Consider the following 14,927-nt stretch of genomic DNA (forward strand, 5'->3'; position numbering starts at 1 on the left):
ATCTACTTCAACTTTGATAAAAATACAGCGACAGTAGCTGCCGCACTATTGTGGTAAATAACTGTTCACTGCTTTCTTTGTTGAAGTGGGAGGATTCCCGTACCTACTCATGTTCACCGGAAGTACATGCAGTCAACAATTCAGATATACAATATTCTGTTATTGACAGCTACAATGTCCATGTCCCCGTCGACGCGCGGCGAGCAGAGGAGATGCTCGAAGGGCGGCTGAGGTGCGACGAGAAAGCCACCTCGAAATCCAAATCGGGCAGTCGACGAACGTCAATAAACCGACGCGCGTAGTCGCTTAGCCGCCTTACATAATTCCGGTAAAACCTCGGACGACGAGTTGGGCCAGCCGTCTCATAGCGTCCTCATCCTCACCGTTCGGCTTAATCAGGAAATACAACTATAAATAAACTACATTATATAAGCCATATTAGATAACATCTTCACACACGCCCTAGCAGAGAGGATCGAGGACGCGAGACGGATGGTTCTAGGAGCCTGCTCCATTGGTACTTTCAGGGGTCCTTTCGTCACTTCGTCAGATTACTAAATATGGGTAATCGTGGCGCGGTAAGCAAGCTCCGGATGCCAAATATGGCAGGTTCTCAAATGGCCTCTGTGACATGGGCCGAAATTCGTAGTCTCCCGAAGTCAGACCGTATTGCCTCCCTTATAAGGCAGGTGGAAGGCGGTCGGCATATAACGGTCTGCCGCGGATCGCGCCCCCTTAGTAGGGGTACGCATATTCAACATCACGTGATTATTCCCACGGCCACCTCGACAGACTCACCGTTTCGTACCCATGCCATCTCTATGTAGCGAGGGAAAAATATATGATATGGCAGGAGTACCTGCTGGTCCTGATGCAACTTGAGTAGTCTCAGATTTTTTGGCGCTCTCTTTCCGCTGTAGGAGCATTAACTTCGTTCGGTACATGCTGCTGACATCAGCAGCTCCGGCCGTCCCAAAAGGGGAACATGTTGAAGCTCTACCCTTCAGAGCTCATTTTGAAGACACCATGCTCGGCAGCATACCTCAATATGGCTTAAAAACATATATGTATTGCTACTCATTACTTCTACCAGCCCATGGGGGGATGTATTATTATCAATATACGCTGGAGCCTATCATGGTACAGAATAGGCTTTATCGGTCGATACAGCACCCAAAACAGACACTAATTGAGCACAACTGTGGTGTCACTTCAAACTATGTACCGGAAGCTCATTAATTCTTGCTAGAGGGTCGCGACGCGCTGGGGAACCCGTTTAATCTGAAGATTCCATAACGCTAATGAGGTCACGTGATTGGAATATGCGCACCACGCCAAATGCCGCGCGACTAGATGCAGCCTAACGTGCTGGGTTCTATCCGCCTTCGATTTTACCGTATCTCTCGATGCAACGCTGCCACTCCTCCGGATGCCATTCGCCCGTTCCTGGGTCGTCAATCCGCCAACGCTCTGGTGGCTCAGCCGTCGCATGCCCCTTGATCTGCCTACAGACGGAACACGATCTGGCTGACGCATCAAATACGGCTGTTCTGCACTCTCCTCAGTGGGCCAGTAGTTCCAAGTAATGTTGTTCTTAGACGGGAGTTCCCGAAAGCGTTGACAGTAGCGCCCGGGTTTGCCCGAGTCCACTCAATGGCAATCTCGACCCCGTTGTGGACGCTTGTGTATCCATTCAACTCCTTGCCGTTGATCATCTTGAAATCGTGGCAAACGACATTCACTGGGTTTCCTGCAGCTTGACGCTAATAACATGATTAGCAGTCACAGTATATCATGGGTTAACAACTATTAGTAGATACAGTCGAAGTAGTAAGTACATGGAGCCGACTAAACCAGGTGACTCGGAGACTCAAACCAGCATCGAGCCTTCCTTCATTGTGCTCTCTCAGCCTTAGGAGTACCTTCCTGCCGCTCCTCCGCAATAGGCTCTGTCCCGGGTGCGTCTTTAGCGTATTCGGGCAAGCGCTGATCAAATGTTGACGCGCGGCTTGGCGGCGGCGGAAAGGCATTCAAGTTCATGGGATGGACACCAGCTTGGGCGTCAGCATCTTCTGCGTAACGTTCATGGCGACGCAGTAAGATATGCATGGCACGGAAAGGCCTCTTTATACACCCTGATCCCTGGTCAGAACGCGAGCTTTGAACTGCCGGGGGTTGGAGCTCACCGGTCCATGAGGTATCTCCCGTTTTCCTCAGCAGATGTTTGCGCTGATGGTAGCGGTGACCGCAAAAGAAGAGAATCCCAATGAGCGCGAGAAACACTGTAGAGTATGGTAAATGAAAGTGGATAATGTACGACTTTGACATATGCATACGAGTCCCAAACAAGAGCCCCATTAAGATCTGGGTGGCGTGCCTCTCTCTCTCTCTCATGCGAGGTGCCAGAACACTCGCGGTGAAAATGACTGTGGTATGATTGGCGCTAGGGGTGATGGTAGGCATAGTGGGTGCTGGAGTTTTCCTTCTCTGTCTTCATGCGAGATTTATGTATACGACGCAAATGCTATGACTTGCAATGAGGCAAGGGCTATGCGAAGAGTGTCGACTACTAGTAGGTCAATCGATCCTAGGCTATGAGGGCGTCTCTTCCATCCCGCACACTGGAGCCCCAGGCTGCAGGATGGGCGCTACAACGTAGAGACGCTAATCAACGGTGCATATCGGTAGAGTTGGACGCCCAGTGGTTTGATCTTGACAAATCCCGAGGAGCGGGCGATGCCGGTACTCCTCCCGTGAAACTTGAAACACGCTGAGAGGCCGGAGTGACATCTTGTAGTTCGTGAGCGCAGGATGTAGAGGTGTCGTAGACGCAAACATGGAACACTATCGATGGTCCTGTACTCACCGACCGTACGGAATTCCTTTACCATATCTGGATGCCATTGAGAGATAATGCGACCCGTGGCTACAATCGGTATGACGACTTTCAGCCGATTGCAGGCCATCGCTGAAGCTCTGCGGGCGACACGAGTATACAACGTGCAGGAGGTGGAGGCTTGATGCGGTTCACATGGAACCGCCTTGCTCGACACAATTAAGTGACACGGCCCGAAAGTTAGGCAATAAGGTCAGGGGATTCGGGCGTACTCTCGCGAAGTTTCCGACCACGTCAGAACCACAGAAATCGAAGTCAAACATCCCGATATGAACGTCGCTCCTAAGAGGCAAGACAGTTAAGGAGAATTTCGGGCTGTCAATAACATCCGTCCACTGTGGTATTACATCTCGCAGGAACAGGCTTTGGAATCGGGAAAAACCTCAACTCTGAGTCCGGCTAATTGCATCGAGGAAGGCCCACCTGGCAGTGTGAATTATTCCCATAGTCCAGTAAGGCGCCGGTACGAGGAAATAGACCGAAGAGCACGAGTACGTAGGCAGAATACAGAATAGTCAGAAAACGGTTTTCGTGATTCATGAAAGCTCCACAATGGTAGATGTGGCACCGGCAGTCATGTCCGTGGTGGCTGTTCCAGTGTCTTCCAGCGCCCATATTCTGATGAGCAGGCTGAGCGCCGAGCAGGTCCAGAAATAACCATCTGGATCGTGGAGAACTTAAATCCAGGTCAATCAAGGAAAGTCAAGATATCCCGATTCATGACTATTGGCACATCGCAAGACGCGTGGCCAGGAAGAACATGGAGGTCGTATGATGTCCGTCAAGGACGGGCATAACAGAAAGCAGACTGAGCGGCTATTCGAGTAATAAGTATGACTCAATACAAAACAGTGTGAATATTAAGGTCCTTACTAGCTGACGCGTGTACCTCCATTTCCATCCTGACAATCGTTTTATGACGCCGTAAGAAGACCAGACGTCTGCGCGGGGTCCCCGGTGCCATCATCTTGTCGACCCGTACGCGTCCGACTGCATCGGGTTCCGAGCTTAGCGTGAGAACCCGAGTTCGCGCCACATTGAACCTTACCATAATACCATCATTTCTCCGTATCTATAACACATAGACCCACACAGGCCACTACATATCAAACATTCCTGCAGACGTCTGCACATTTGTACATGTTCATGCGACGAATGGACTCTCGTCGAGAGCGTGTCGTCGAATAATCGTCAAGTCGCGATTGATTTGAATCTGGTCCGACTCTACCACCTCTATACCAAAATGCTTACCACGGCGCAGCGGGCGGCTGACATCCCAAGCTCTCTTCGTCGAACAGCCCACGTATTTGCCTATGGAACGCTGCCATTCCTCCGGATGCCATTCTCCTGTCCCTGAATCGTCCATCCGTCAGCGCACTGGTGGCGCAGCCGTCGCGGGCCCTTCGATATACCTACAGACCGAACATGATCTGGCGGACGCATCAAATATGGCTGTACTACACTCTCCTAGGCATCCGCAAGCCAGTCCAGCAGATGCTGAAACTCTTTCGAATTTTTATCGAAATTTACAGGATAATATCGTGCGCTCGGAGTTGGATTCGACTGTTGGACACTTTGGTGGTACTGCGGTGTCTCAAGGCGCTGATACTCAAACGCCGTTTGATCATGCTGGGGTCTCGATATGCGGTGAAGATGATCCGAAATACTTCAGCACGGTCTTCCTCTCCCCAAGGCCTGACGTACCTTGGCGAAGCGACGCGTCGACGGGCATGGAAACTCCCCAGTCCGCGCCCGAGGAAATGGAGAGCAAGCCCGCAAGATCCCTCCACATCCCTCGTATTAACCTCTTTCCCTCAAAGAAAGCCTCGCAGCGAATACTCAAGAAGGAATCATTACCTCCTCGCGCATGGTCCCCAATCCAATTGCCGAGGATGGTCAATGCGTCCTCATGTCGTAGCTCCGCTTCCACCATGTACTCACTGTCTTCTTCGTCTACGCTATCCGTCTTACCCGACAAGTTTACGCGGAAGTGGCCTCAGCCTCGCCCTGCGCGAGACGAATCCGGCAAATTCGACTTATCTCTGCTCGAAGAAGAAGCTCTCGGGATCGGGATCGAACGTGTCGGTCGATGGACGCCGCACAAGTGGTGTCTGCTTTTTTCGATTATTACGGTGTTCATCTACGGCCTTATAGGAATGACGTATGCCATCTCGACCTGGTTCAGGAGTAAGTGTAATCCCATCTGTCCCACATCTCTATTGACCCATAGGATTTCGATGTAGCATGGATACACGCAGACGTGATGTACGTCGCAGACTACGACATTCTGGTCCTCATCACGCTCGCATCGTCTATCCTTCTGCTAACATCCATCCTGGGCCTGACCGGCACGCTCCTCAACTCACGACCCATCCTCGCGCTCTACGCGCTGCTCCTCTGGCCGGCGTTCATCTCGATGCTCTCGATCGGCTATACGGGGTACAAGCGCCAGGCGCTCTCGCTCGACCGGAAGCTCAACCTCGCGTGGAGCCAGTGGTACACCCCCATAGGCAGACTGATCATCCAAGATTCCTTGCAGTGCTGCGGGTATTACAACGCCCTGCACGAGGCTACGCCGAGCAAGAGATGCTACTCCCGGACTTCTCTACCTGGGTGCAAGAGCAAACTCTTCCACTTCGAGCAGACGAACCTCGGGGTGGTGTGGTCGACCGTCTTCTCCTTGGTTCCGCTGCATATCTTCAACATATTTGTAGCCTTGCTCTGCGCGAACCATGTCACGAAGCGTTTTGGGAAGGGTATCACACCGAAAGGATACCGGCTGACTAGAGTGGATATAGGGCTGGGCTCTGAAAAGTTGACGCTTCCTCAACTGTCGAGAGGCCCCTCCACTATCGTCTTTAGGGAAGACAGGAGAGGAAGAACCTAGTCTGATGGTATCGGGATGCTTACCAGGTTTCGGTATTTCACTGCTACTCTTCTTCGTCACGATATTGCTTCGTAATTGTTACAATATGTCAATTCTCTTCATTCATCTTCGTGACCTGGTTGGTGAGCTGGCCCCGTGGCGTCTGCTTCGTGGAATAGCCAATGTTACCAGCGCATTGACCAACATTCCAAATCACCTCTTTGATCAACAACGCATCACGTCGCTCTCGCATTAGCCAGTGCTCACAGCTCTGCGTTACGATTCAATCCTTTCCTCGCTATTCGCGAACAGCCCGGAATTCGGAATTTGTGTGGCCGACCGCGTATATCAGCTTGTCACGTGATTACTTTACAAATTATCTATCGAATAACGTGACGGCTACGGTCCTCTCTTATATTTATCGCGCACCTTCCTTGGACCGCTACTCACCGTGTATTCCAGACTCTTGCCATCTTTCAAGGCTTTGCGCAAGCCAGCACTTGCTTTTGCGTCCGTACATACCATTCATACCGGCTTGGAACCCTTGAAATATCCGAAGATGGCCCCAATCAACGGAAAGAACCAGAAGAGCAGTAAGATGCACTCGAAAGTGGTATGTAGGCTTCAAGGAAGCTATTGGGAGATGTTACCGGAGGATTGACTATCGCGTGAAATAGGTGATTATTGGATCAGGTCCCGCTGGGCACACCGCTGCCATTTACCTCGCGCGTGCGAACTTGGATCCCGTACTCTTCGAGGGATTCATGGCAAACGGCTTCGCAGCTGGAGGACAGCTGACAACGACAACCGATGGTGAGTAGAAGCACTTTCAGTAACGCGGCGACGATTCTGACGCATGATTCTAGTGGAGAACTTCCCCGGCTTTCCCCAGGGTATCATGGGCCCCGAGCTGATGGACAAGTTTCGCGCTCAGTCGTTACGCTTCGGCACCAACATCATCACGGAGACCGTATCCAAGATTGATCTGTCCGCGCGGCCGTTCAAGTACTGGAGGGAGGGGCAGGAAGACGAGGAGGCCGAGACCGCTGACACGGTCATCATCGCTACCGGTGCGAGTGCGAAGCGGCTGGGCCTGAAGGGCGAGGACACGTACTGGCAGAGTGGAATTAGCGCGTGCGCTGTGTGTGATGGAGCTGTGCCCATCTTCCGGTATGTCTGAGTGCTCTTGGATCGTCTATTGCTGCTCACGTGCGATTCAGTAACAAGCCTTTGGCTGTGATTGGTGGTGGTGATTCGGCGGCTGAAGAGGCAACGTGTGAGTTACCATTGCCATCTGCCCTCGGGTACCCTCTGAATGTCTTTGCAGACCTGACTAAGTACGGCTCGCACGTATATGTCCTCGTTCGTCGGAGTGAACTTCGGGCATCGAAGATCATGGCAAAGCGATTGATGAACCACCCCAAAATCGTCAGTCTACTTCCATTTCCATTTTTCGTAGCTAACGCTTGACGCATGTTTTTGTAGACCATCCTGTGGAACACCGTCGCAGTCGAGTGCCAAGGTGACGGCGATCTGCTCAACAACCTGCGCATCAAGAACGTCAAAACCGGCGAGGAGAAAGATCTCCCAGTGAACGGTCTCTTCTACGCTATCGGCCACGAGCCCGCCACCTCACTCGTCCGCGACCAGCTGCAGACCGACGCAGACGGGTACATCGTCACCGTGCCCGGTACGACGCAAACGAGCGTGAAGGGCGTCTTCGCTGCGGGCGACGTCCAGGACAAGAAGTACCGACAGGCGATCACGAGCGCGGGCAGCGGGTGCATGGCGGCGCTGGAAGTGGAGAAGCTGCTCGCGGAGGAGGAGGAGATGCTCGAAGAGGAGTGGAGGTCGGAGAATATGAAGGTGGACCTGCCGAAGCATAGATAAGTTGAATTTGTTGGTCATGGAGGGATGGTTACTATATCTTTATGAGGATTTGTACATACTAACATAGAGATGGTCTACTGGATGTGTCGTGTATGTGCAATTATAGCTGTCATTACAAACCTCGAGTTGACGTGCAGCGGGTCTCCACAAGTGCATGTCGCCTATGCGAGACAATTATTTGTCTTAATTTCCCATTGGATGTCGTGATAATGATTGGCACTGAAGTCGGCTGAGTTTCGGGAAATATAGCACGGCGTCAACAGGGACCTACAAAGTAATGCTCGCGCAACCCTATGAAGATCCGTTGCAGCTCCTGTTGATCGCCTACTCTAACTAACGCATTGAGCCGATGAGGTCTACCAATCTAGGTTGCGTGCAATCCCGATTCGCGGGAGCTAGGGACATTCAGAGAACTCCCGGGCTGGCGAGCAATATCCCTGAGACTCCTGAGTCTGTGGCATTGGAGCTTCAGATCCCTTGGGCGGGAGCCAGCCGCCTCTTGTCAGGCCGCCTAACGCGAACTGCACGCATCAGACGTACCAGCTGGATATCACTAGCATCAACACGGTGGTCCAGAATGTGGACAGTAATGCCAACGAGGTACGCTTCACGTTGGAAGAAACGACAGTGGACTAACCCGGAGGCGTCAGACGTACATCACGAAGCTGCTCCAGGTCTTCGCGCCCCTGCCGATGGATTTCAGCCAGTAGTACGAGAAGCCGGACAAGCAACAGCTCTCGAGCACCTACCGGGCACACTGTGGACACCCAAGGACGTCCAGCTCAAGGACGTCGACAACACCCAATATCTCATCCATGGTGTTGGCTTCGACTCCAGGTCAGTCTCTATATGATACCAGTCAGCCACTGGCTTAATCTTTTCATCCATCAAGCTACTGGGACTTTGCTGTGCCCGGTACAGACGAGTACAGCTGGTGAGTGCCTCGGCTGCGGCCGGGTACAGCACATTCCGCTATGACCGTCTGGGCACCGGCCTCTCCGAGCATGCTTCAGATTCCTACAAGTGAGTATCCGTGGCCACCCGTCTTCATGACTCACCCGAGACCGACTCATGTTGCCGTCAGTGAGGCGCAGGCGCTCATCGACCTCGCCATCGCCACGAAGCTTCTTGGCGTGCTCAAGGACGGAGGGATCGGGGGACAGAAGCTCTCCAAGGTCGTCGGTGTTGAGCATAGCTACGGCTCTATGCAAGTGCAAGCCCTGTCAGCCACTGTGCCCCATCTGCTGGATGGCGTGCTTCTCCAAGGGTTCTCCATGAACGGGTACGTGTTTCATCCACATTCCTCCGTCCCTCCTAGCGTCCTGAAGTCCATTTCAATCCGCTCAGGACTGGCTAAAAGAGGCTCTTGCTAGATAGGATATGCAACCCGATCCATGCCCCAACGTGCAAGCTCGAGTCTCACATTTTACTGGACAGGGTCAGTCGGAGTCGTTTATGAAGTTAAAATGCGGCCTTCTGGGCAGTGTTGGCAGGACATAGACCACCAGTCAGATATAGTCTACTACCACTAATCAGTGGCAGTAGATCTTGGTCAGAACTCGAAGGGGATAGCGTCGAGAATATTTTCGCGGCTCACCGTAGGACGCACCGCAGGAAGTGATAACACTTAGCCGTAGTGCCTTGAACACTCCGAAGAAGTACCTTGAAATGCGGTAGCAAGCGCCCCATACACCGAGGAGAAGTTCCTTGCCAGTGGACTGTCGAAGAGAGTGTAATTGTGGCGATTACTACGGTTGCCATACTGGGTATCGGGATCACTATATCGGGATGCTGTGGCTGAAGAGACGCATCCACATCCAATGGCCCTGGCTCTGGTTCTCTTCGCTCGCATATGGTTTTACGACCATTGATTTTACTTGGCTATCCTCTTTTCCCCGTTGTCTTTCCTCCGAGGTTTACTAATAATCCCCGGTGAAAGGGGCTACATGCAGGCGTCGCGCGACATGCGGTCCAGGCTCCGACTCCGAGGATCATCTATCTTTGCATTACAAGGCAGGTAACGCGTAAAGCCAGACAAAGCAGTGGAATAAGGTTCCTTAATCCGTCTGCCGCTGTTCAGCGACCTATCTGTTATTCAATGGATTCATCGACCGAGTCCCCAGTTCGCTGGGCATGCTTCAGGATATGCCATAGCTGGCCGCCGCCAAGGCGCATCCTCACTTTCCAGGCTTCTACGCCACAGAGGGTGAAACCGCAACGTATCATAAATGACAGACTAGATTGCTGTTCCCTCTTATCGAGTCCTTTCAATGGGGAGAACACATGCTATATCTGCACGCGAAGCAAGTCTGAAGACGCACAGAGCTACAATTAGCGTATGCCATATTATAAGGCACCAAACTTCTATGTGAAAGACTCAGTCAAAAAGCCCCTTCTTATACCAGTATCTGATCCACCGCTCTGCATCCTCTACGCCAATCTGGGGCGCATCTCGTAGGGCCTGGCTCACCGCCTGAGCTTTCTTAGTAGAGAAAAGCGGTATCCCTCCTGCCTCCAGATCATTTCTCCCCGAAGCACGTATCGCATCGTCTGCAGAAGCCATGGCTTGGAAGAATTGCAGGAGTTTGATAGCCGGCTAGCAGCACGTTCGTCAGCGATGGAGACCTGAACTAATAGAGGGGGGGACTTACAATCTTCCGTATATCAGCTTCTGTGGCTCGCTCAGCTTTCTTTTCGAGAAGCGTGATCCATTGCTTGAACGGCAATACTGGCAGAGGCTGACCGTTGCCGTGGTCCACAATTTTGACGATGGCAGAGCTAATCCCTGACATGATGTGCGACCAGGGCACCGGCCGCGGGTGTACTATATTGAGAGCGGAAGGAGGCCGCTCCTGCGCGAATGTCACGTCGAGGACAGTTTGTGCCACCGCTTCCGTGGTCAGCCACGTTGCCACCTAAAGGTCGATCAATGACAGTAATGTAGAGCCATAATTAGCAACTTACACCCTGAGCATCAGGCAAATATCCTAGCGATTTGCTCGACTTGACAAAGATTGGCACCCAATCCGTGGTGGCCCATGAACCATCTGGCTTCCCACCACAAATTTGGCCAATCCGAAGGGAGCTGGTCTGTATCCCCCTTTCTGCCGCTTTCACGAGTAGCTGCATTGATGGTCTCGTCATGAGACGCCTGGTTGACATACATAGCTTAATATGACTCACCTGTTCGGAAATATACTTACTCTCTCCGTATCCTGCTCCTACAGCGACGTCCAAAGGAAGCTCCGACTCCTCGGGGAATGGCCCATTCTCCTTCGGCCATCCTTGAGAGATACCGACGGATGACGTAAAGACAAAGCGGAAATTAGAGCCATAGGTAGACCCAAGGCCCAGATCCACAAGATTTCTCACTCCTTTAATATTTGACTCAAAGGAAGTGACCGACAGGTTGAAGTCGAGTCGCCAGGCATTATGGATGATGTGAGTGACATTATTTCGTATCTAAGAGGCCGCGACCGTCAGGAAATGATCTAAAGCAGTAAATCACAACGCAAACACACCTCTTCATACAGCGCTGCTTCCAACCCCAAGTTGGCAGCGGATTCTTCGCCTTCCACCAGGACCAGCTTCTTAGACGCCAAAAGACCGCTCGGCAAACCTCGATCCTCGAAGGCCTCCTTCTGGCGTTCAGTTAGAGCGGCCTTGGAGGACTTCCTGTTGAACGCGTATACACGTTCCACCTTGTCGTCCTCTAGTAAAAACCATAGCATGTAAGACCCCAGACCGCCAGTAGTACCCGTGATGAGTACAGTGCTCTTCGGGGGAAGCGGCTGTACTGTTTGCTGATCCAGTTTGGACAAATCAGCCGAGTACTTCGTTATCAGGCGCCTCATGACATCGGTGTGAGACTCCGGCGCGTGTGCGTTCGTCTGGGGTAGGACTAGGGTATGGATCGCCGCCGCCAGAGCCTGGATGGTATTGTTAGCAAAGACGAAGTTCTGTGAGACAGACTTTGCGGCCAATTGGGCTGCTGGTTCTGCGGATGACCTCAATGCTCCTATGATTCGGTTCCGCAGGAACGTCGCGCTCAGGCTGGTCCAAGAATGAGTAGGCAACAATGAAAATAGGACTCACGCATAGCTTACCTGTCGAATCCGTGTGCAAACAGGTCAGCATCAAGGGCAGGCGCCTTAGCATGACTCTGCTCGCTAATATCCTCTACTTGCACGGCAAGCCATTCCCTCAGAGCGGCTTCATCCCAGCTATTGGGAGGTTCTACATCCTCTCCCTTGCTCGCCTCAACTTTCTCATATCTGTGTCATCAAAGGAAGTAAGTCGTGCGGACTAAAAGAAAACGCGCGACGTACAGTGCTTCAATCTCCTTGGCATAATCAGCAAATGTTGCTTTCCTGATAACCGTCCCCTTTGCGGCACGACGCATGGGCTTATCTGGCGAGGTGACCAGGATCATCTCTTTGAAAATACGACTGAACGCTGGAGCAGTCTCATTGGCCTCTTCGACAACGGGCCTTGGGGCGATCTGAGCGACCATACATATACAGAGGGGAAGAGAACTGACCATAACTCGTTCCGGAACCTTGCCAAAGCAGCCTCGTCCGCTGGGTCGATAGCATGCTCCGGTCTCGGCTCTATAAGGATCCCGACTTGATTATGGCCGCGACCGAACATCATGGCACCCGCGACCAGGGGTGATGTCAAGATCTTCCCTTCGATTGGAGCAGGCACGGTCTTCTCCCCTACAGGACGACATGTCAGCACATGCAACGAGACTTGGCAAAGTCGAACGTACCAGAGGCAAGAATAAGAACGTCGTCTACACGTCCAACACTGTAATCCATGATTTGTCAAGGTTATCACTCGTGGGGCACGACGGAAGGAACCTACATCTTCCAAACGCCTTCTTTGGTCGGATGCTTCTCAAAGAGATCTGACGTGGCATAGCCCGGGACGTCCGGCAGATTGTGAATCAGCAGGGGGTGAGCATCACTATCCTGTGGTATCAAGTCTCTTGCTCGGCGGGTGACTCAAGAACAGAAAAGAAGATTCTACGTACCAAGATTTGCAATTCATATTTCCCATCATCTTGCGGCACCATCCGTATCGACACCCTTGGATCGAAAACTAAATACTTCCATTCCGTACGATCCAGTAACCCTTCTGGAGGTATGAAGTACGTAACACCGCCGAATTCGGTCCCACCGTAGGCAGACGCCAGATGAACGCCCCTTGAGACGAGCTTGTCCCCAACAGGTTCCGCCAAGGGACCGCCACCGTAGAGCTAACCGACCTTTTCAGCACCTCGCAGGATTGTCATTGATGGGCTAGTTCGCTCACCACGACCTCCATAGACGCTAAGAATGCCACAGCGTCGTCTGACTCCGACCAGAACTATATTCCAACACTGAGTATCCTTTATGCTAGAAGGCGGATCTCAGAAAAATTTGTCGCACCTCGAGGAAAGTCGGTACAGAGACCACAGCGTTAACCTTGGTTCGCTTCAGAGCGTCCAGAGTGTTGCCGGGACCAGGGACGACGGGAAGCTCTGGAAACATAGGTGGGAACAGAGCCACACTAATCCCTCCTACCAATGGTGCCCAGGCCTGGAAGGCGGTGCCCATCATATGAAAAGTCGGGAGGTGCATTGTGCCAAATCTCAGGTGTTTATGATAGCGACCCACCCCACCTAAGGCTACATTGCAATACGATTAAGGGCGTGCACTTGGAGACAACGGTATACAAAATGCTCACGTCCGCCAAACCAGCCCATCAAGGTCTTGTTAGTATGAGGAATAGATTTCGGGAAGCCAGTAGAGCCGGAGGAATGAATATAGCAGATGATGTCTTCCGGCCTGGAATTTTCCAAACGCGGGTAAGGAGTGAAAGGGTCGCTCGCCTTTTCACGACCCAGATGAGGAAAGGCATCGTGGAAGGCCGGCAGTTCCTCGATCTTCAACTCGTAGTTTACGGAGGACAACTCGGTTTGAAGTCCAGAGAGAAGTGAGGATAGGGAGCCAGACGTAGTGATGAGGCGGTGACAGGACGTCTTCTGGAGCATGTGTGCAACAGCAACCGGCGAATTGCGGTTTGACATTGGATAAGGCTAAGTCGGAGCCGTATTATGTTTAGGTTGAGTGCTCCGATTAGATCATCATCGACTTACCGTCAAGCCTGCCCTCATCACAGCCATTATCGTGGCTGTGTACATCAGGCTGTCACAGTTAATGATCAACGCTACGACCTCTCGCGACTGGAATGTAGGCTGAGGATTGATAATCCAAGCGAGACGATGGATAGCGCGACACCATTCCAAGTACTTTATCTCCGTAGGTTCTCCTGTAGGATCCTCAGAGGGAAAGACCGCATACGTGCGCTCCGGATTCTCCTGCAGACGGACGTCGACGAGCTCTGCGAGAGCCACGGAGCCGTCGAAAGGCGCTTGTGTCCACTGAGAGGCAGCCATTGACGATGGTGTTCGAAGATGCTACTAGGTTGGGGATCCTGTCGCTGATGCTCATCGCGCGATGCATTTATAACGCCATGCGACGTGCATGACACTGCAGCAGTCGCGTCATGGCATCGTCGAAGATAGTTCGGCATCCCACTTGCCCGGAACACGACTGAAAGCGACTGAGTCGATCTCTCTTGATAATAAGATTTAGAGCGGGAACTTACAGGACGGAAATATCTGCCATCTTCTCCGCTTGGAGTCCCCTGCGTTGCGGACGATGGTTGTAGAACGTAAAAGCGCACTTGAAAGAGCTTCGACACGCCCTCTGCTAATCTTGAATTACTTCTTCGCGCGTTCGTGTCGGTCACGCAGCTTAAGCTTCTCGAAGCCCCGAGGAGGACCCCGATCACTGTGTCTCTGCCCTTCTGCTGCGTTTCCGGCATCCGTTTCGAGCGTAGGTGCGCTCAGGAACCCCACATAACATGTCGTCCTGTAGGCCCGAGGCCCGATGTATGCCTGATCCCCGGTCTTCATTGCAAAGATGGTAAACAGGCAGCTTGAAACGGAATGGGGAATGGATTTAGACCGGGAATGCGTGGCTGATGCTGCCCATGGCCATCAGAGATAGAGTATCCATGCCCGTTGGTGGCAGCCGAGCCTACCAGTGAAAGTTTCGCAGTTACACAGCCCGGCAGTATTTGCACAAATGTTGCGTCAAAATCCGGAATCAAACGTTTGCGCTGAGATTGCCAAACAGGAGCAAGAAAATCGCCCTCGCGAATGAATCAGACCGAATATTTGCATGAGTTTCTTGCCGCGGGATAGCGCAAATGTTGCACAAATAA

General features: G+C 52.2%; 5 protein-coding genes across 5 annotated transcripts; 3 read left to right on the top strand and 2 right to left on the bottom strand.

Moving 5' to 3' along the window:
• Positions 1-1,893: 1,893 nt before the first annotated feature.
• GLOTRDRAFT_130181 (uncharacterized protein) lies at positions 1,894-2,463 on the bottom strand (the record flags this gene model as incomplete). Its single annotated transcript, XM_007868879.1, has 3 exons — positions 1,894-2,135; positions 2,187-2,282; positions 2,337-2,463. The coding sequence occupies 3 exons, from the start codon at positions 2,461-2,463 to the stop codon at positions 1,894-1,896; spliced, it is 465 nt and encodes a 154-aa protein (XP_007867070.1).
• Positions 2,464-4,983: 2,520 nt separating this feature from the next.
• On the top strand, positions 4,984-5,681 carry GLOTRDRAFT_25474 (uncharacterized protein; the record flags this gene model as incomplete). Its single annotated transcript, XM_007868424.1, has 2 exons — positions 4,984-5,083; positions 5,140-5,681. Coding segments are annotated over 2 exons (642 nt in total), but the record flags the coding sequence as incomplete, so codon positions are not given.
• Positions 5,682-6,165: 484 nt separating this feature from the next.
• On the top strand, positions 6,166-7,773 carry GLOTRDRAFT_62178 (thioredoxin reductase). Its single transcript, XM_007868880.1, has 6 exons — positions 6,166-6,375; positions 6,440-6,575; positions 6,629-6,932; positions 6,983-7,038; positions 7,090-7,190; positions 7,248-7,773. Exons 1-6 carry the CDS (start codon positions 6,322-6,324, stop codon positions 7,650-7,652), a joined length of 1,056 nt encoding a protein of 351 aa, XP_007867071.1. The 5' UTR covers positions 6,166-6,321; the 3' UTR covers positions 7,653-7,773.
• Positions 7,774-8,241: 468 nt separating this feature from the next.
• Positions 8,242-9,025, top strand: GLOTRDRAFT_130184 (uncharacterized protein; the record flags this gene model as incomplete). Its single annotated transcript, XM_007868881.1, has 3 exons — positions 8,242-8,489; positions 8,574-8,675; positions 8,737-9,025. 3 exons carry the CDS (start codon positions 8,242-8,244, stop codon positions 9,023-9,025), a joined length of 639 nt encoding a protein of 212 aa, XP_007867072.1.
• An 876-nt stretch (positions 9,026-9,901) lies between these two features.
• Positions 9,902-13,832, bottom strand: GLOTRDRAFT_77602 (acetyl-CoA synthetase-like protein). Its single transcript, XM_007868882.1, has 15 exons — positions 13,795-13,832; positions 13,383-13,734; positions 13,085-13,323; positions 12,969-13,022; positions 12,688-12,912; positions 12,519-12,625; positions 12,424-12,461; positions 12,193-12,370; positions 11,981-12,142; positions 11,759-11,926; positions 11,174-11,705; positions 10,836-11,114; positions 10,617-10,775; positions 10,304-10,567; positions 9,902-10,248 (listed from the first exon to the last, which is right to left on the bottom strand). Exons 1-15 carry the CDS (start codon positions 13,819-13,821, stop codon positions 10,030-10,032), a joined length of 3,003 nt encoding a protein of 1,000 aa, XP_007867073.1. The 5' UTR covers positions 13,822-13,832; the 3' UTR covers positions 9,902-10,029.
• Positions 13,833-14,927: the final 1,095 nt, after the last annotated feature.

Source organism: Gloeophyllum trabeum, assembly GCF_000344685.1.
Source record: "Gloeophyllum trabeum ATCC 11539 unplaced genomic scaffold GLOTRscaffold_00008, whole genome shotgun sequence".
NCBI lineage: Eukaryota > Fungi > Basidiomycota > Agaricomycetes > Gloeophyllales > Gloeophyllaceae > Gloeophyllum > Gloeophyllum trabeum.